The following is a 21,878-nucleotide window of genomic DNA, read 5'->3' on the forward strand; positions in this document are numbered from 1 at the left end:
AACTAACCTCAAGATGCTTTGAATTTAGCTGGCCTAGTAGATCCCCTGGAAAGTCAGCGTTTTGATTGTAACGTATAGATTTTTAATGTGCCCTAAGGAGACTAAGTACAGGACGGCTGGTAGCAAAGTGAGTTACAAGTTGGGCTTGAAACCCCATGGTCACATTTTCTACTTTCAAAAAGATTCATCTGAGAAACTCACAGGGCAGTTCTACTCTGTCCTATGGAGTTGCTATGAGTTGGTAAAAACTTGATGACAGTGATTTGTGTGTGTGTGTTGGAAGGAGATGGAGACTTTGACTGTAGTCCTTCACAGAGTACAGAGACACTCTGTTTAAAGCACATTTTGAAATAAGCTCACACAGGTGGGAACTGAAACCTTACTAGCAATAATTTTGATTAAAAAAATCATTTTATTGGGGCTCGTACAACTCTTACCACAATCCATGCATATGCCCATTGTGTGTCAATCCCATTTGTTGCCTTCATCATTCTCAGAGTAGCGATACTTTTTCATATACCCTTGAGTTTTAGTTTATTTTGGTAAATTAAAAATACGAGGGTGTTATAAATTACAAAGGGCACATGAGGGAGGGGCGAGCGGGGAGGGAGGGGAAAAAAAAAAGAGGACCTGATGCCAAGGGCTTAAGTGGAGAGCAAATGCTTTGAGAATGACTGGGGCGGGTAATGTATGGATGTGCTTTATACAATTGATGTATGTCTATGTATGGATTATGATAAGAGTTGTATAAGTCCCTAATAAAATGTAAAAAAAGAAAAGGAAAAAAGAAAAGAAAATGATTAGGGCAAAGAATGTACAGATGTGCTTTATACAATTGATGTATGTATATGTATGAACTGTGATAAGAGCTGTATGAGCCCCTAATAAAACGTTTAAAAAAATACGAGGGTGGAACATATTCTTTTCACTCAATTGTTCTCTCAGAGGTCAGTTATTTGAAGCTATCCAGGTTATCACTAAAGAAGAAAAGTACTGGAGATTTGTTGCCAAAACAAAAAGCACCAAGATCTGGGGGGCCAACCCCAATCCCTACTAATATGTGGACAGCTGCCCCTCCCTCCAGAAGAAATTTATTTCAAAGGACAGCATTGAATCTGCAGCTCCAGGATAGGGACATATCTGATCGGAGAACACAGCAGCAGATGAAGGGGGGAGGAGGAGAGAGTGGAGCACATTGTGGCCCACCAGGCCTTGAGGACGAAGTTGCCCATTAGAGCAGCCAGTCCACAGACAGGACCACAAAGCCAGCCCCACTGTGAGACATGACGCCCCTCACTGACCCATGGCCCTGCGGAGGACAGCACCGGAGACACAGTATGGAAACTGCGCCCAATCTGATCCTGCCACACCAAGGCAAAACATAAGGGGGTGCAACAGAACAGTAAGGGAATGGAGCGGCGATGTCCCCAGGGAATGCTGAAGGTGGACTTTGAGGCCAGGGCGTGGTGCCCCAACAGACTGGGCTGGAAAACACTCTTAAAGGCCAACAACCAGTCCTTGAACTAACTACAAGGTTTTCTTTCTTCTTGTGTTTGTTTTTTTTTTGTCATTGGTTTGTTGTACATTGTTGCTTGTTTTAACTCTGTCTTGTTTTTGTGCATGCTATTATCTCCCCAGGTCTGTTTAAATAAAATAGGCTGGATTAACAATCTGGAGGAGAAAGCAACAGGATCAACAGTTGCGGGGGACATGGGAGAGGGGGAAGTGGGGGGAAAGGCAGTGGTGTTAATAAACCCAGGGACAAGCGAACAACAAGTGATCCAAATCAGTGGTAAGGAGGGTTTAGGAGGCCTGGTAGGGCGTGATCAAGAGTAATATAACCAAGAGGAATTACTGAAACCCAAACGAAGACTGAGTATGATAGTGGGACAAGAGGAAAGTAAAAGGAAATAGGGGAAAGAGCTAGGAGGCAAAGGGCATTCATAGAGGTCTAAATAAAGGCATGAACACATGAAACATATTTATATATGATGGGGAAATAGATCTATGTAAATATATTCATAGGTTTAGTATTAAGGTAGAAGGACATTGGGGGGCTTACTCAAGTACTCCCTCAATGCAAGAATACTTTCTTCTATTAAATTGGCATTCAATGATGCTCACCCTCCCAACACAACCGCTGAAGACAAAGCCGGTGAATAAACAAATGTGGTGAAGGAAACTGATAGTGTCCAGCTATCAAAAGATATAGCATCTGGGGTCTTAAAGGCTTGAAGGTAAACAAGCGGCCACCTTAGTCCGAAGCAACAAAGCCCACATGAAAGAAGCACACCAGCCTGTGTGATCACGAGGTGCGGAAGGGATCAGTTATCAGGCATCAAAGAACAAAAATTCCTATCATTGTGTGCTCACCTCCCTCATACGATCACTGAAGACAAATGGGTGCATAAGCAAATGTGGCAAAGAAAGCTGATGGTGCCCGGCTATCAAAAGATATAGCGTCTGGGGTCTTAAAGACTTGAAGGTAAACAAGTGGCCATCTAGCTCAGATAACAAAGCCCACATGGAAGAAGAACACCAGTCGGTACAATCACGCGATGTCGAAGGAATCAAGTATCAGGCATCATCAGAACAAAAAAAATCTTATCACAGTGAATGAGGGGGGGGGAGTGTGGAGTGGAGACTCAAAGCTCATTTGTAGGCCACTGGACATTCCCTTACAGAAGGGTCTTGGGGAGGAGACGAGCCAGTCAGGGCGCAATGTAGCACCAATGAAACATACAACTTTCCTCTAGTTCCTAAATGCTTCCTTCTCCCTATCATGATCCCAATTCTACCTTACAAATCTGGCTATGCCAGAGGATGTACACTGGTACAGATAGGAACTGGAATTCATAGCGGATGATCCCTTCAGGACCAGTGGTGTGAGTAGCGATACTGGGAGGGTGGGGTGGAAAGGGGATACGGATTACAAGGATCTACATGTGACCTCCTCCCTGTGGGACGGACAACAGAATAAGTGGGTGAAGGGAGACGTCGGATGGTGCAAGGTATGACAAAATAATAATTTATAAATTATCAAGGGTTCATGAGGGAGGAGGAAGCGGGGAGGGAGGGTTAAAAATGAGGAGCTGATGCCAGGGGCTTAGGTGGAGAGCAAATGTTTTGAGAATGATGAGGGCAATGATTGTACAAATATGCTTTACACAATTGATCTATGTATGGACTGTGATAAAAGTTGTATGAGCCCCTAGTAAAACGATTTTAAAAAAAGCACCATGAAGTTTTACCAACAGCAAAAGTTTATCTCCTAAAGATATTCCACAGCACATAACTCAGTGTACACCACTGAAAAGTCATCACTAATGCCCCATATACTTTATATTCTTCTACGATTATGCTGTATCACAGGTTCCTAAACTTATTTGGCCTAAACCGCCTTCTTAGTAAACAATTACTCAGCACCTCCCAAGGGCACTAAAACTTTTCCCTCACACCATAACTTAAGCACATCAAGTCAATGCCAACTCATAGTGGTTTTACAGGACAATTGGGCTGCCCTTGTGAGATTCTGAAGCTGCAACTCTTTATAGTCTTGCTTCTCAACCTGTGGGTCACGACCCCTTTGGGGGTTGAACGACCCTTTCACAGGTGTTGCCCGATTCAAAACAGTAGCAAAATTACAAGTATGAAGTAGCAATGAAAATTATTTTATTGTTGGGGGTCACCACGATATGAGGAACTGTATTAAAGGGTCGTGGCATTAGGACGGTTGAGAACCACCGCCTTAAAAGAACAGAAAGCTCCATTATTTCTACCTCAGAACATCTGGTTGTTTCAAACTGCTGCAGTTAGCAGCCCCCCAATGTAACCACTACACTGTCAGGGCTCCTACCATACCCCGTAATCCAGGATAAGGTATAAGTATTCACTTTTGCTGCTTCCCTGGATCAGTCTAGTGCCCCTTTATCAGGGGGACAGTAAGTATCACCTACTTTGGGAAACATTGTCCTATGTGACGGTACCAAATCTCCTCAGCTTCTTAAAGCAAAGCACTGTAAGTCCTCTTTTCAAGTTCTTCTCTCCTGCCACCTACCTGCTTGTAGTCTGTTACTAAATCCTGTCAATTTGACTGGAAATAATTACCACTTAATTTGCTAGCCCTTCTTCCTTACGAAATTTTATGCACAACAAATGAATTCCTAATTAATTTTTCTGCTTTCATTTCTGTTATCTAAGTAAAGCAAGTATCACTATCACGTTGAAATTCCTTAATTAGATCAACTATACATGTTGTACAATAGTAAACGGACCTACAATATACAAAAAAACAATCATGTAATGGAAACAAAGATTTCTTAAATAGGACACAAAAGGAACTAGCCATTAAAAGAAAGCTTAAAATTTTATTTACGAAAAGCCAGCATTAAGCCAGTGAGAAGACATGTCTTTCTGACAAAGGACTCAGCCACAATATATTAAAAATTTGTACAAATACAAAATAGAACTTAAAAGTAAAAAGGGGCAGTATTTTAGACATTTCACAAAGATGTATCCACACAGCATTAAATATACAAAAGGATACTCAATTTCATCACCAGAGAAGTGTGAACTAAAACCAGAATGAAGATACTCCAAGCCAATCATAATGGTTAAAATTCAAGAGATTGGTATTATACAATATTACCAATAAGGGCAAAATACAACCTTCATACATCAGTGGCATACATATAAATATATTTGGAAACTGCTAAATCTAAAATCACACATATTCTGATTAAGCAATTCAAATTCTATAGCATGGCTACGGGAAATGTATATGTGTCCCAGAAATTAATGCTCAAGTATACCGATGGTAGCATTATTTACAATCAATGAAAATGTGGGGACAGAATGTAAAAAACACACATATAAATTGCATTACATTCAATAATGACATCAACAAAGCCCCAGAGTTGAACAAACTAACGCTAACTGTCACAGGGTAAAACAAACAAACAAACAAACAAGAGCATGTGATTAGATTCAGGGGAAGAAATAGTGAATGAGAAGACATAAAGCAAGCTTCTGCAATGTTGATGCATTTGGTTTTTGAAAATTCATTCAATGGTGAAATTTCATGCTGATACCTTTTAACATTTTATTTTATAAAAAAATAGTCAAAATTTTCTTAAGTAAAAAAGTCTTCTACTTCCTAAAGTACGTAATAAATACGTTCTCAGCACCGATAGATCCTCTTGGGATCTAGCCTCAACTTTCTCTCTTTGAATTTTCACTCCACCAGCAAATTTTATACCAGTAGTTACTACTTTTTGCTTTCTTTATACTACAACTGTCTCAGCTTGAAATGTTTTTCTCTTTTTGTTCATTTAAGAAACTGGAATTCATCTTTCCAAACTAATCTGAGACTCTTTTCTTTATATTCCTCTACTAATCAACCATTGAACTGTCTTCCGCACACCAAGAATTCTTCATTGCCTTCTACTTTATGCACAAACACATGTACATACATATTCACTGAGTGGATTCTCATTATTGGCAGAGCGGAAACTTCTAATGACTGGTACACTTCCCCAGTTGAGGTCACAGTGACCCTCTCTTTCTTTCAGCTATCCAAAGTTGTACTTCTACACGCTAATTTTATTGCCGACTTCCCATAATAACATCCTAACTAATTTCCTTCTTCCCAATTCTACTCCTGCTGCCTAACAATATATCTGCAGCTCATTAATCCAAAGACATTTTTTTTAAAAACCCACTTCCAATGACTTTGTTTCCCAGGATACAAACTCCTAATCGTGGTTTACAAATGTCTCCACACTTGCTTCCAGGCAGTGGACTGCTTGCCTTTATTCCTCCCTTTTCACTGTAGACAAAGTGTTTCTTCCCCTGAAAGTAACCACATACTGTGGAATACACAAACCCCCAAACCTCTACAGACAAGATGCTGCTCCCCCTAAAGCATCCTTCTACAGCAGTGACTCAGCTATAAGCCATCTGTCAAATTACTCAAACTTATGATGGGCATATCTCAAAAGGGACTTTCCTGACTAGACAAATAGCTTTAATGTATCAATCACCATATCATCTAAGCCTACATTATTTTCTTACTTACCCGAATTCATATTTAATTACTTCATATTTAATGCACCAGTTTTACAAAGACATGAGTCTCTGCTTTGATAAATCCAGTCCCTAAAACGGTGTGTGGCACATAGTACAATGCGCAATAATTATATATAAAAAGATTTATGTCTCTAAGCTTGTTCTACAACAGTACATTTCTACGATGGATCTGAGCTGTGCAGAGAGATCATGTTTGTTGTCCATTTCTAAATCCCCGAACAGGAAAAGCCATAACAGACAACCAAATGTGTGTTGAATTCAGTGACTTTTACTCACTTTACATACCTTTGAACACCCTCCATTTTTACATGAGGTCCCAATCTTAATCTCATCACTTTCTTCTTCTGAAACAAAACAAACAAAGGGCACTGACAGCACTATACCCCAACCACATTCTTTAAAAAGGCATCTTTTACATAAAGCAAGTCTTTCAAAAAACCTAAACTTCATATTTTAAAACAATAGACTAAGTTTTCTCTCTAAATTTTCAGGTAATCTATTTTAAATGCTCTATAAAAACTAAGCCTCATGACCAGGATTTATCATCCACATGCCACAAACGGCACACCGCACACACACACTCTACGGCCAACAATACCTTCAATCTCTTCATGCCACAGCACAGGAATTAGGACAGGGTGTTTCGTCAGACAGTATGGAAGACATTTTTTCTTGTTTACATTCAAATCACCACTCTGCTCTTGTCTCTTTCAGGTAACTTTAATTGTACAGAAAAAAATTAGGCACAAAAATAAAATCTTACCCTGCTTATCTTCTTTTCCCGAGGACAGCTTAAGTTTATCAAGGGCTTGTTTAAGGGAAGCAGATATTTTTAATTCCAAATTTGTCATTGGCTCATCTGGGCTGGAAAATTTTGAAAACTTTATTATCAATATACCAAAACTTGTTGCACTCAAAACTAATATAGTTAACTCTTTTTCTGACAAGTGAAATGTCTTGTGTATCAAGTCTTTTCCTTTAAAAGTTACACATGACCATGCTACTGTATATATTTCAATTTTTACAAGAAAAAGGTTCTAATAATATCGTTTCTCAAATAATCATGCTATTTGCCTACACACTCAAGTATAATGGAAAAGCGTCAGGACTGTAGTTTGTGAAGAGGATTGTCTCCAAGGAAGGGCCAGGAAGTACTAGCACACAGCAGGGTGCAGGCAGTAGACACACAGCAAATGAATTCATACTTACTTTACATGGACAATATGGAGCTATGATTTCAAAACTGTATAGTAAGCCAATTTCAAGGAAAAAAACCCTCAGTATCTTCTAACATGCTTCATGATGTTACAAAATAAAATGGTTTGTCATTTTTATAAAATCGTTTTATTAGGGGCTCATGCAACTTATCAAAATCCATACATACATCAATTATGTAAAGCACATTTGTACAATCATTGCCCTCATCATTCTCAAAACATTTGCTCTCCACCTAAGCCCCTGGCATCAGCTCATTCTTCCCCTTCCTCTCTGTTCCCCCCTCCCTCATGAACCCTTGATAATTTATAAATTATTATTTTGTCATATCTTGCCCTGTCTGATGTCCCCTTTCACCCACTTACTCTGTTGTCTGACCCCCAGGGAGGAGGTCACATGTAGATCCTTGTAATTGGTTCCCCCTTTCCAACCCACCTTCCCAGTATCGCCTTTCACACCACTGCTCCTGAAGGGGTCATCCACCCAAAATGGTTTAAGTCTTGAAGTGTTGTTTGTACATGTTATGATCATTCATAAAACAGCAAGTACTATACTATAATAATGGAGCCCTTAAGACAGAAATTTTTTTAAAAAAACCACCTAACAAACAACCCCTAAACCAAACTCATAGTGACCCTATCAGAGGCTAGAACTGCCCTTGTGTGATTTTTTTTTAATTAGTTGAGATTTAATACATTTATCATTCCATATTTCAATCACATCAAGAATTGTACCATTGCTACCACAATGTTTCGAAGCTTTCTTTATCTACATGGACTCCTTGAAGTCGTCCCCCTTTTACTCAAGATTGCTAATACTTTAAAAAATGTATCACTTTATTAGAGGCTCGTACAGCTCTTATCATAAACCATACATATATCCATTGTGTCAAGTACATCTTTATATTTGTTGCCATCATCATTTTCAAACTTGAGTCCTTGGTATCGGCTCATTTTTAAAAAAATGTTTTACATTTTATTTATTTTAAAAATCGTTTTATTGGGGCTCATACAACTCTGATCACAATTCATACATTCATACATCAACTGTGTAAAGCACACATACATTCGTTGCCCTCATCATTCTCAAAATTCGCTTTCTGCTTGGGTTCTTGGAATCAGCTCATTTTCCTTTCCCCCCTCCCTCTCCCTCATGAACCCTTAATAATTTATAAATTATTATTTTATCTTACACTTTCCGGTGTATCCCTTCACCCAGTTATCTTTGCCCATCCCCCAGAGAGGAGGTTATATATAGATCCTTGTGATCAGTTCCCCCCTTCTATCCCCCTTTCCCTCCCGGTATCGCCACTCTCACTGCTGGTCTTAAGGGGTTCATCTGTCCTGGATTCCCTGTGTATCCTCTGGTGTAACCAGGTCTGTAAGGTAGTTGGGGGGAGGAAGCGTTTCAGAATTAGAGGAAGGTTGTGAGTTTCATTATTGCTACACTGGTGAACCCTGAGGGGTCATCTCCTCCCCACTACCCCTCTGCAAGGGATGTCCAGTTGTCTACAGATGGTCACTTGGTCCCCATCACGCGCTCCCCTCATTCATGATATGCTCCCCTCCCCCAGCCTTTGGTACTTGAAACCTGGTCCCCTCGGCCCTTCATGATCACACATGTTGGTGTGCTGCTTCCATGTGGGCTTTGTTGCTTCTGAGCCAGATGGCTGCTTGTTTTCTTTCAAGCCTTTAAGACCCCAGACGCTATCTCTCTCAATAGCCAGGCACCATCAGCCTTCTTCACCACACTTATGTACACATTCATCTTAGGCGTTTATGTGGGGAAGGTGATCACACAATGATGGTTTTTGTCCTTTGGTGTCTGCTACCTGATCCCTTCAACACCTCGTGTTCACACAGGCTTGTGTGCTTCTTCTCTGTGGGCTTTGTTACTTCCAAGCTAGATGGCCACTTGTTTGCCTTCAAGCCTTTAAGACCCCATACGCTGTATCTTTTGATAGTCGGCCACCATCAGCTTTCTTCACCACGTTTGCTTTTGCACACGTCTGTCTTCAGCGATTGTGTTGGGAAGGTGGGTATCATGAAATGACCGTTTAGCCGAGCAAGGTGCTCTTGTATTAAGGGAATGCACTCGAGGAGGCCTAATGCCCACCTGCTACCCTACTACTAAACCTAGAAATATATGCACATAGGTCTATTTCCTCCTAATCATAAATATATTTACATATGTATATATTTGTGTTTAGGCGTCTATGTATGCCCTTTGCCTCCTACTCCTTTCCTCCATTTCCTTACGCTTAGTCTTGTCCCACTACCAAGTTCAGCCTTCCTTTGGGTTTCAATAATTCCAATCAGTTACCCTGCCCTTGGTCACTCCCTACCAGTCCTCCCATCCCCTCCCTGCCACTAGTTTTAAACCACTCGTTGTTCCCTTGTCCCTGGGTTGGCCAACACCTCACCTCCTCCCTTCCCCTACCTCCCCCACTCTCAAGTCCCTTCAGGACCGTTGGTCCCATTATTTCCTTCTCACATTGCTTGTCCAGCCTATCTTATCTAGGTGGACCTGCAGATATATTAATGTGTGTATAAAATTGGGGATGGCTTTGACAGCACCAAAGTGGCACATGAGAACACAGCGAGGATGGCAGCAACACCGACAAGCTAACAAACAAAAAAGCCATTGACATACAAAATTTAAAAGGGAAAAAAAGAAAACAAAAAGATAGATAAAAAGCAACAACAACAACAAAAAAGCCGGTTTGTTCAAGGTCTGTCTGTTGACCTTTAGGAGTGCCTTCTGGACAAGTCTGATGGGGTGGTATCGGCTCATTCTTTCCCCCTCCTGCCCCATGTTCTCTCCCTCATGAGCCCTTGACAATTTATAGATTACCACATACACTCATGTACAAGTCAAGTTTTCTAGCACATTTGTAATGTAGTTTTTGTGGTAAAATTAGGTGCCTCAGCTGATATTTGGGTCGGCTAATAGTCGGGTATATAATGATATTATTATTTTTTCATGTTTTACACTGACGGATTCCTCCCTTCACCAATTTTTCTGTTGTCCATCCCCTGGGGAAGGGGTTATATGTAGATCACTGTGATTGGTTCCCCCTTTCTCCTCTTATTTACCCCTTACCCTCCTGGTATCACTCTTATTATTGGTCCTGAGGGGCTTATCTGTCCTGGATTCCCTGTTTCTAGGTCTTATCTGTCCCAGTGTACATGCTCTACTCTACTGGATTTGTAAAGTAGAATTGGGATCATGATAGTGGTTGGGGGGTTGGGGGAAGTATTAAAGAACTAGAGGAAAGTTGTGTGTTTCATCGGTGCTATACTGCACCCTGACTGGCTCGTCTCTTCCTTGTGACCCTCTGTAAGTGGGTGTCCAATTTTCTGCAGATGGGCTTTAGTTTCCACGCGGCACTCCCTCTCATTCACATTAATATTTGTTGTTCTGGGTCTTTGATGCCTAATACCTGATCTCATCAACACCTCCTGATCACACAGGCTGGTGTGCTTCTTCCATGTGGACTTTGTTGCTTCTCAGAGAGATGGCTGCTTGTTTGTATTCAAGCTTTTAAGACCCCAGATGCTATATCTTTTGATAGCCAAATACCATTGGCTTTCTTCACCTCATTTGCTATGCACCCATTTTGTCTTCAGCGATCATGTCGGAAATTGAGTTTCATGAAATGCCAGGTTATTAGAACAAAGTGTTCTTGAGTTGAGGGAGTACTTCAGTAGAGGCCCAATGTCCATCTGCTACTTCAATACTTAACATACAAATATTTTATATAGATCTATTTCCCTATCGTTATGTATAAATATACTTCTATATGTACATTTCTGTATTTAGACCTCTCTAAATGCCCTTTGCCTCCTTGCTTTTTCCTCTACTTCCTTATACTTTCCTTTTGTCCCTATTTTTTTCAGACTTCATTTGGGTTTCAGTAATTCCTCTCTGTTACACTGCCCTTGACCAAGCCCTACCAGGCATCTTACGCCTTCCTCGCTATCGATCAGGCTGTTACTCTTAAATGGAGTAATAGACCCATCTTTTTACTAGAGAGCTATGCCACCAAGCCTCCCCTTAAAACAGAAATTCTGGGTTATTCATTCTGTATTCACAATAAAAAAATAAATACAACTAATGGCATATTGGGCATTAACCACATCATAAAAACCTAGATCTCCATATAATCTCTATAATACTACTGAATGAATGTAGAATAAAGATTCTAGTTGATCTCATTTCCTCTTAAGAATGTTATCAATCTATGTCATACTGTTGTTCAGATATACTCCAGTGCAGTATTTCAAAAGAGTAAATGGGATTGAGTTATGCCAGTGAGTTTTATCAGTTATTTTTTGACAAAAATTTTAATCAGTAGCAGTGCAACTGATAGTAGTCACTCATGATGAAGACTAAGGTAGAGAGAACAAGATCATTCTAGCATCTTTAACAATGTTCCACACAGAGTGCTAACGCACATATTAACACGACGACAAAGTCTCTTAGGCTTCTTATTTTGGTCCTGATTGTTCAATAATCTAAGAATTTATTTAGCAACAGTAATTAATGAATTTCAGTGGTACAATTTGAGGTAAAAAATAAATGTTTTTAAATCTTAAATGCAAGTTCTAAAATAATTTTGTACTCAAAATTCCAATATGAAGAGGGGCATTTAATAGTAGCACCCATTATGCATACAGTACCCCAATATAAAGCAGTCTACTTGATCAGAAGGTAACCATGAAGAATCTGTATATCTGTACTATACAGTGGGAAAACAGCTGACAATGGCATTGAAATCAAATGCACTGAGAATTCACCAGTAACAATTAGATGAACAGTTTTCAGGTATCTTAAGCTAAAGATGAGTGATTATTTTAAATGATACAGGCAAACAAAGAATATACAATTCATCTCACATACGGACAACTTAGTTAATGACTTAGTAACAGCAAGACGGACTGCTTTGATATAAAATTAAATTCTCCACTGGGAATATTTGAATGGAAACTAAATATTCTTCCCTTAGTAATGCTAGAAAATATATAATTTTTAAATTAATAAATCATTTTATGGGCGGCCCTAACAGCTCTAATTGGATAGTCGTCTTGAAAGAAAAGCTTCTGCCTTCTTTTTCAACTGATTTCCTGACAAGGACAATTTCTTCAGATAATCTGACCACATAACACAGAAAAAAAATATTTTTTTTCCCCAGGGCATAAGGAAGATGTGTGACCCCCCTGCCCTGAATCTAATTATGGTAGATAATCAGCAATTTCTGCAATGAAGTATTACCAAGTACACATACTCTCAAGATGAGGTGGAATAAAAACAAAAAAACAAGATGGTTCAGCCTATACATAGCTACAATTTATATGACACAACATCAAAATAAACAAATGCTACTATTCAAAGGTGGCACCAATGTACAACTCCACTGACTGTACCTTGGCCTTTTAATTGCTTCTACTGGCTTAGGAGCTTGTATGATGCGTTCCTGAAATTTCGGCTTCAGTTCAGATAGTTCCTTCTTCTCGGTAGTCTTGACTTCAGGTTTGACCGGCTCGGGTGGCTTCTCACTATTATGCCTCCCTTTTGTACAACCCTGTGAGTGAAAAGTATTCATTGTGGGTTATTTGAACATGTATCTTGCAGGTCATGATAGAAATATTACTTTCCCAAAATTCCTTGATACATTCTATTTATTTTTCTACTTTTATCATACTACCTACTTATTTCACAAACTAAAAATGACTCCAAATTTGCTATAGACCCACTGCTCACTTATCAACATAAGTAGGTTCCAAAGACCAGATCATTGTGTGAAAATTAGTATTATACAAAAAAGGATAACGGCATCACCTCACCTCCCTTATATGTAAATGTGAATGTCTTCTCAGGCGGGTCCCGGGGCAAGTCACCAGCTACCTTCCCCTGCCCCATGTCATCTCAGATGAGCTCTGGTCCAATCTTTACCCACAGGGAAGGGTCAGCCAGCCTCCCTAAGCCAGAGTGACCCAAGTGGCAGTCTCCTTACACCACTCATGTCCTTACTGTATTGTCAGGATAAGTAGCCCGGGCTCACTCTCTCAACAATCCCCATAATACTTTTTGTTTTGAGCAAGAGGCTCCAAGGGTAGGAGGGCATCAGTGGTGGTAGTATACATAGCCCTGCATCCCTCTGCTGGCCTCTCACCCAAGCATCCCCTGGGCCTTGCTAAGCACTCCTGCCCACAGTAGCCCCATCAGAACCAAGTATCCAGAGCTTCCTCTGAGGCCACGATAGCCAAGCCAAGCGTTTGTCCTTAATCTTGAGCTATAGTTGCCTTCCATCACTCATCCACTGCCCCCAGCACCATGTACGTATCCTGTTATGCTCTTACCTACGCTCATTCAAGAAGGAAACTGAGGCAGGGGCTGTACAGGTGCCAATCAGCTGACATGGGTCACAGGTACCCACGTGCATTCTCTCAGGGCTCCTTCTGATCATGTGCTAGCCTGCATGTCCCTGCTCCTTCTTGGGGCTAGGAGTCAGGGCCAGACACTGAGATCCGGTTTGCTCCCTGGCGCGCAAGGAAGCAATCTTCAGGATACTGTTGCCGCTGCCCCAGCCTCATTTCCGTGGCTCCCAGCACCTGCTTGGCTTCGCCTATCCTTACTGGATCCATTCAACCTAGTACCCAAGGGAGACTGTGGCCCCTCTCTACCCTCTTGGGTGGTGGGAGACTACACAACCAGAGATTTCGTTCTACATGCACATAGGTTTGTCAGTCACGGACCTCAACATTCCTAGTTATGTACCAACAATATAAAAAAATGTCATGTCTTTTCACTAATGTAATACATACAAAATGTCAGATAAGATGTTAGGTAATAGATGTTTTCCTAAGTTAATTCTTACATATAGGAGCCCTTAAGGCATAGTATTACTCTTTAGGTTGCTGAACACAAGGACAGCAGTTTGAAACCACCAGTCATTCCATGGTAGAAAGATGAGGTTTTCTACGCCCGCAGAGTAACCCACAGGGGCAGCCCTACCCTGTCCTATAGGACCAATATGAGTTGGAATCAATTGAAGGCAGGGAGTGTGTGTTATGTAAAAACACTCTTAGCCTTTAAGCTTTAAGTTTTACTTTATAAAGAAGTAACCTGTTCAGTAGTTAAGTAAGGCTACAATGACAGGTGTTGGCAGTGCATGATTTGTACTGGCTTGGCATCAAAAATAGGTTTTTTATAAAGAAAGCTGGGGACAGTTCAGGGGAGAACTTCATAAAAGAGAATTCACAAAGGAACTGTACAAATTATTCGTGCACACAAAGTATTTCATTAAAAAAATGGAGTACCCTTACTAACTAGCTACCTAACTTGGAGTAAGTTAGCTAATGTTTTAGAAATTTCAGCTTCCTAATTTAAATGAAGATAATGGTACTTTTATATTTGGAAAGGAAAAAAAATCAAATACCACACTGTACCTGGTAGGTAATAATAGGTAATAATAATTCTCAAATCCTAGTTCTTCTTACTCACATTCCATTGAGTCATATATACATTTTAACCTTAGTGACTTATCAGCTTATTAACAGCTTGTTTGTCTCTTTCTGTGTGCATAAAATAACATGAGCTTCATTTTAAAAGAAAGGGCAAGTTAACAGACTAGGAATCAGATCTAGAAATTAGATGAATCAAATATAGAGCTCTTTAAAACATACTTTTGGGGAAACAGATTTTAAAAAGTAGTACTTACTACAATGCTTAAGAAATCAGAAAAATCTGTCGTTCTTCTCTTACAGCAGGACCACCCCTATGAAAGAGGGAGAGAAAACCATCGTTTAACAGGCATCACGTTCCCTCATAATACTGTCATCATCATCATCACCATCATTTATCTCAATTCCAAAAGCATTTTGACATGAAAGGACTTCAAAAAATTCACAGAAAAAAGGATTTAAAAGATACCAATTCAAAAAAATCATTTTATTGGGAGCTCACAATCCATACATCCATCCATTGGGTTAAGCACATTTCTACATTTGTTGACATCATCATTCTCAACATTTTCTTTTGATCTGAGCCCTTGGCATCAGCTCATTTTCCCCTTCTCTCCCCAAAACCCCCCCAATCCTCGATAATTTATAAATCATTATTTTGTCATGTTTTACACTGTCCAATGTCTCCCTTCACCCACTTTTCTGTTGTCCACCCCCCAGGGAGGAGGTTATATGTAGATCCTTGTAATCAGTTCCCCCTTTACATCCCATCTTCCCTCTACCTCTACTCTCACCACTGGTCCTGAAGGGTTCCTCTGTACCAGTGTACATCCTTTGGTCTAGCCAAATTTGTAAGGTAGATTTGGGATCAGGATAGTGGGGGAGAGGAAGCATTTAAGAACTAGAGGAAAGTTGTATGTTTCATCATGGCTATACTACACCCTGCCTGGCTCGTCTCCTCCCTGCAACTCTTCCATAAGGGGACGCCAGTTGCCTACAAGTGGGCTTTGGGTCCCCTCTGTGCACTCGTCGGCATTCACAATAAATTTTTTTGTTCTTTGGTGCTGGATACCTGATCCCTTCAACACCTTGTGATCACACAGGCTGGTGTGCTTCTTCCATGTGGGCTTTGTTGCTTCTCAGCTAGATGGCCGCTTGTTTATCTTCAAGTCTTTAAGACCCCAGATGCTACATCTTTTGATAGCAGGGCACCAGTAGCTTGCTTCACCACATTTGCTTATCCACCTGCTTTATCTTTGGAAATCGTGTCAGGAAGGTGAGCATCTTATATTTATATATGTACATGCATGTATTTAGATATATATAAATGCATACATGTCCTTTGCCCCATGATTCTTTTCTCTATTTCCTTTTACTTTCCTTTTGTCCCACTATTATATTCTACCTTCATTTGGGTTTCAGTAATTCCTCTCGGTTACATTGCCCTTGATCAAGTCCTACCAGACCTCCTACACCCTCCTTGGCACTGATTTTGGATCACTTGCTGCTCCCTTGCCCCTGGGGTTGTTAACACCCACTTTATTTTCTCTGTCACCCTCTGCCATGTCCCCCTGGAACTGTCACTCCATAGTTTTTCCTCCAGATTGTTTATCCTGCCTATCTTATCTAGATAGACCTGTGGGAACAATAATATGCATAAAACAAAGCAACCAAAGAAACAACAAAAATACCAATGACAAAAAAGGGAAAAGCTTCTAAATAGTTCAAGGTCTGTTTGCTGAACTTTAGGAGTGTTCTCTAGTCGAGTCTGATGGGGTGCCACAACCTGGCCCCAAAGTCTATTTTTGGTATTCCTTGGGGACTTCATTGCTCTGCTCCCCTTGCTGTTCTATTGCATGCCCTGTGTTTTGCCTCGGTGTGGTGGGGGTAGTGGGGGAACCGGGCACTTACCCACCCAAGGGTATTGTTTCTATCTCCAAAGGAAAAGAGAGACCAAACTTCAACCCAGTGCTCCAAGATGGCAATGTAACATACCAGCACGAAGCAGGGAACCAGTAGAGAGGTCTGAGGGGCTGGCCCCAATCCCAACTACATGGACAGTCCCCCTCCCCCGAGAATTTACTTCAGAGGAGAGCACTGAAGGTACAGCTCAAAGAGATGGACATGTCTGATCAGAGCACACAGGAGCAAACGAAGGGGGAGGAAGAGAGTAGAGCACATCCTGGCCCACCAAGCCTTGAAGATGATATCCTTGCTCAGAGTAGCCAATGCAGAGAGCACCATATAGCTGACCCACTATAAGGCACGACATCCCTCACTGACCCATAGTCCTACAGGGGACAACATTGGAGACACTGTGTGAACTGAGCCCGATACCAAATTTTTAATAAACTTTTTAGCGCCACCTTGTATATACAAGTATATTTCACGGTTTCATAGTGCTGTAAACAGTTCACGTTACTCAAGCAAAATGTTTCTTTTTTCAATTTTAAAAACTGCTGTGGTCTGTCATGAAAGGATGCACCATAAAGTAGGGGAATGGAATTTGTTTCTCTTCTCAAGCATGGTACCAGCTTTTTAGAAGGAAAACAAAATAGTAATTCCTAAGACCATCATATATGTTAATAAATCCAAAAAGAAAGTGAAAATGTTTTATTTCCAAAATCCAGTGAGGGAAAATTGTAGTAATATTAGTAGTCTTAATAAAAGTCACTGTTAGCAATCCTTCAAGAATAAGCACTTTAATTTCAGAAAAGTATCATTACTGAAAGATATTTTCAATGACGAGAACAAAATTATAACTGAGTATGTGACTTCTGAGCAAAATATCAAGTTGTCTACAAAAAAAGTGATTGAAAATTAACAGCCTAAATTCCACTGTATCACTGGAAAAAGTAAAACAAAAATGTAGCAGTCTCTGAGAGTTAGATAAGAATAAGGGGCAGCTGTTGCTCAACCTCACACACAGCTCAATATAATGAATAAAATTTGGATTTACTGTTGACTGTTAGCTATACTGGTGTGTAGCCCATTATGCCACTTGGGTTCCTGAAAGATCTTTTTAGAAACACAACACACAAAAAAACAACCAACATCCTACAATTCAAATTTTCCATTTCTTTTTTCATTCAGACCAAGCCCACATGCTAGTAGAGCTGTTTTGTGGCTGGGCTCTTTAAGGGACAGATGGTCAGTTATCCAGTAGAGTGGCTGATTTGGTTTGAACCACCAACCTTTTGGTTAGCAGTCAAGAACTTAATCACTGGGCCTCCAAAGCTCAATAAACCGAGGAAAGGAAGATTAAAATCAAGTATATAAGGGCTGTTATCTTTTATTAACAGAACTATCTTTTTTAAATATGCACCTTATTTTAGTATTTTCTTTAAAACCATTTTACTGGGGGTTCATACAACTCTTATCATAATCCATACATCTATCCATTGTGTCAAGCACATTTGTACATTTGTTGCCATCACTAGTTTTAGTATTAAAATATAATTTTTGTCAAAAGAAATGCTTAACTTAGTCAAATACAAATCTGTTGACTTTATGAGGCCATATTAACTTTTGCCTGAAATCGATTCGGCTGTGTAATCCAATAGACTTAGAAACTCAGGTCTTAAGGAAATGTTTACAATCACTAGCTAACAAGGAACAGAAGTGAGAAGAAATACACAGAACTTCAAAGTGAAATCATTAGCAAAATTTAGAGAGGTTAATGGTGCAGTGAAAGAGCAGACCTCTGGTTGCCTAGAAAGCTAGTGGTATTACTAGGAACAGCAGGGCTGTGTGATAAAACTATTTTTGGAACAAGTTCACTTTGGAATCTGATTTGAGGTTGGCAATGAGACACATTACTGTAAACCCGTTGAAGGAGCTGCTGGTATGTGTACATACGTACACAGACATATACACATTCCTAAAGAACTCGTTTCCACCGACCTGCTGGTTCGTTAGGAGCAATGAAGCTCTGATGGCCCAATCGCTAAAGCTTAGCTGTTGACTGAAAACTCGGTGGTTCCAACTTTTCAGAGGTTGTGACAGAAAAGGTCTGGTCCCTTGCTTCCCATAGATAGGTGGTGCTGTTAGGTGTTTTATCTGTTCCAACACACATTGACGCTAGAAAGAAAGAAACACTGCTGGGTCCTGTGCCCAAACAGGAGGAGGCACATTTGAAACGAATGCTGCAAAATCAGTGACATCGCTGCGTGTTTTCCTTCTTTTCATTCACCACAAAGTGCAGCTTCTTCAGGGACTGGTTCCTTCTGTGAATAATCTGTGCCACCTGCACTTCTGTGAATAATCTGTGCCACCTGCACTTCTAAGGAGCATTCTGGTCAACTACTCTCAAGGCAGATTTGTTTTTCTTGCCAACACAGGAACTTCTAATGTGTCAGTTCTTTAGTGTTTGTTCCTGTTGCCCAGCTTTCACATGCATCCGAGGCAATGTGGGCCAGGCAGATTTCAGTCCTTAAAGAGATTGTTTGCAGATTTGCCTAATGCAGTATGTGGTTTGATTTATGAACTGCTGCTTTCACGAACACAGATGGCTGATCCAAGTAAAATGAAATCCTTGCCAGTATCTTCTGTTTATCATGATTGTACATTGGTTTAGTTGTGGATTTTTTCCCCCTTTAGGTTGATGTGTAATCCATACCAAAGGGTTTGATTTTCATTATTTATCAGTAAGTATATTGAGTTCTCTTCACCTTCACAGAGCAAGGTTGGGTCATTTACATATTATATGCTATTAAGAGTCTGCTTCCAATCTTGATAGCATGTTTCTCTTCATATAGTCAAGCTTCTTGATTTCCACCGCAGACAGCAAGAAGTGTGTAAAAGGCTATAACCAGGACCTACTCCCTTTCTTATTTTAAACCAGGGCAGACCCTTGAAGGGTCTGCATGAACAAAATGAAATGTTCCGAATTCCCATCTGAGGTCGTTAGTTTATTGTGCCAACCTGGCTGATAAACACATGTGGGGTTAATTGAAGAGTGCAGGGATAAATGGCTCAGTGAGCCTCACCTTTCTAGTTCTCGGGTCTCTTGCTTTGCGATGGTCGGATCAGGGTGCAGCTGCCATAGCTAGTTCCCTGCTTCAGCTGGCTAGGCTCATTTCCTGCAAGACATCCCCAAGGAGAAGCCACATGGACCTACCCTGATGCAGCCCTGGGTGCTGGAGCAGCCGTGTGGAGACCCCTGCCAGCGCTGAGATGCTTACACATTCAGTGACTCAGGGCTTTCCTCCTGCAGTCCGCATTGTGTCTGTCTTGTGAGATGGAGGAGGACTTTGTGGATCGATGTCGGACATGTGGGTTAATGTTGGACTTGTGGGCTTGAGCAGCACTGGGTTGGGATGTTTTCTTGATGTGCACTTACCCTTTATATAAAACTCTTATATATGAGTTTGTGAGGATGTTTCTCTAGCGTACCCAGACTAACAAACCATCCTTTTTAATGGTTTTAAAATACCCAATCTTTTAACTATCTGTATTTCCATGTGAATTGAACATGACTTTAATTCTTCACCCTGACTGTGCACCACACTTATCTGTGGAATTAGAAAAAAAAAATGACCCACAGGTCTAATACCAGACCCATAGATGACTGTAAAGCACGGTCTGAACAATTATAGGAAAATATATTAAAATACTTGTAAATATTACTTATATATCCAATCGGGTCATTTAAAACCTCATTTTACCAAAATACTTTTCTTTTACAGTTTTATTGGCACATTATCATACCTTTAATTCAACAGTTTACTCATATCAAAAATAATTTTGTAATCATTAACACAATCAATTTTAGAACATTTTCTCCACCACCTCCCATGGTTAAATGGCCTTTAAAATGAGTTGTGTAATCACAATCAGGGCTAGTGCTCCCTCCTATCTCCTGCATTCAATGTTTATTATCCCAATCCCCTCAACCCTCCTTATCCCCCCCACACCCTCGCTACATCCTCTAGAAACTCCTGTATGCATTACTATCTCTATGTATCCATTCCTTCTGTACTTCCAAACTGGTAAACCCAACAGAAACAATACAGAACAAAAACAAGATGAACTGCTAAGGATAAAATACTAATATGAAGATAAAAACACAAATAATGATTACGAGAGAACAGCCCACCACCAATATTTAAAAAGGCAGGGAAACAATTTTTGTCATGGAATAAGCAAGAGGTACTTACTTTCTCCTAGAACAAAATCAGGTTGGGTCAAGATGGAGGTCAAGTCCCGAGTTCAAACCAGCACAATGAAGACGGCAATGGTCTCGGTCTCACAGCAAGGCTACTGGAGACCCTTGCCTGTGGCTGGAGGGGATCTGCCAGCGGCTTCTTCTGACTCCATACTCTCTCGACGAAGGTTTTGGGTTCCCGCTGTCCTACATAGTCCTCTACAAACTGGGTCTTCAGGAATTTACTTCTGGTACTTTTCCCTTGGTCACATTTGAATTTTGTCATCATCTTTGGCTCACACAATCTGGCGTGCTTCTTCCATGTGGACTTAGTAGACTTAGAAAGCTGCTTGTTTGAAATCAAGTCTCTAAGACCCCAGACACGATTCTGATAGCCGGGAGCCAGTGCTTTCTTCAGCCCACTTTACTGTAGCACCCTTATCTTCAGTGACCATTTCATTAAAGTGAGTATGGAGCAGGGCCATGTTATCAGAACTAACTGTTCTTGGACTGGGACAGAGTTAAGTAGCAGCCCAGAAGCCATTAGATCAAAACCTGTCATGTCACCATGAGGGGGAAACCGAGGAATTAAATACCGTATAGACTTGAATGTAAACTGACCGGAGTATCAGCCAAGGCACCGAATTTTACCACAAAACTGCATAAAAAATGTGCTAAAAACGTGGCTTATACACGAGTATATATGGTGTATGATGATTCTGGGTTCCTTCCCATTAGACACACATCAAGCCAAGGCTTCCCCCAGTTCTAATGACTCTGTCACTTGAATTACTGTTCTTTGTGCAACGTTACCCACAAGTTGTTTTGATCCACACGGTTGAATGTCTTTGTTTTGTAATAAAAATGCAAATGCCTTTTTGGTATGCTTTGCTATCAGTGACGATCCATTTGTCATTAGTTACGATACTTCTCATTCTTAGTCCCCTTCTGCTACCAGGCTTAGA

At 40.5% G+C, this 21,878-nt stretch overlaps 1 protein-coding gene across 4 annotated transcripts in view; it reads right to left on the reverse strand.

Annotated features, from left to right (window-relative positions):
- Positions 1–21,878, reverse strand: part of LOC142444990 (cysteine and histidine-rich domain-containing protein 1) — a 39,826-nt gene that overhangs the window by 10,357 nt on the left and 7,591 nt on the right. The window contains exons 3-6 of one of the 4 annotated variants that reach the window (XM_075546446.1): positions 15,026–15,082; positions 12,729–12,886; positions 6,851–6,951; positions 6,373–6,428 (exon numbers count right to left, since the gene is read on the reverse strand). In XM_075546446.1, coding sequence (XP_075402561.1) covers positions 6,373–6,428; positions 6,851–6,951; positions 12,729–12,886; positions 15,026–15,082 — 372 coding nt within the window. Of the gene's footprint in view, positions 1–6,363; positions 6,432–6,850; positions 6,952–12,728; positions 12,887–15,025; positions 15,083–21,878 lie in introns of all 4 variants that reach the window. The other 3 variants (XM_075546444.1, XM_075546445.1, XM_075546443.1) reach the window with 3 other exon arrangements.

The sequence above is a fragment of the Tenrec ecaudatus genome, chromosome 4, assembly GCF_050624435.1.
Source record: "Tenrec ecaudatus isolate mTenEca1 chromosome 4, mTenEca1.hap1, whole genome shotgun sequence".
NCBI classification, from domain to species: domain Eukaryota; kingdom Metazoa; phylum Chordata; class Mammalia; order Afrosoricida; family Tenrecidae; genus Tenrec; species Tenrec ecaudatus.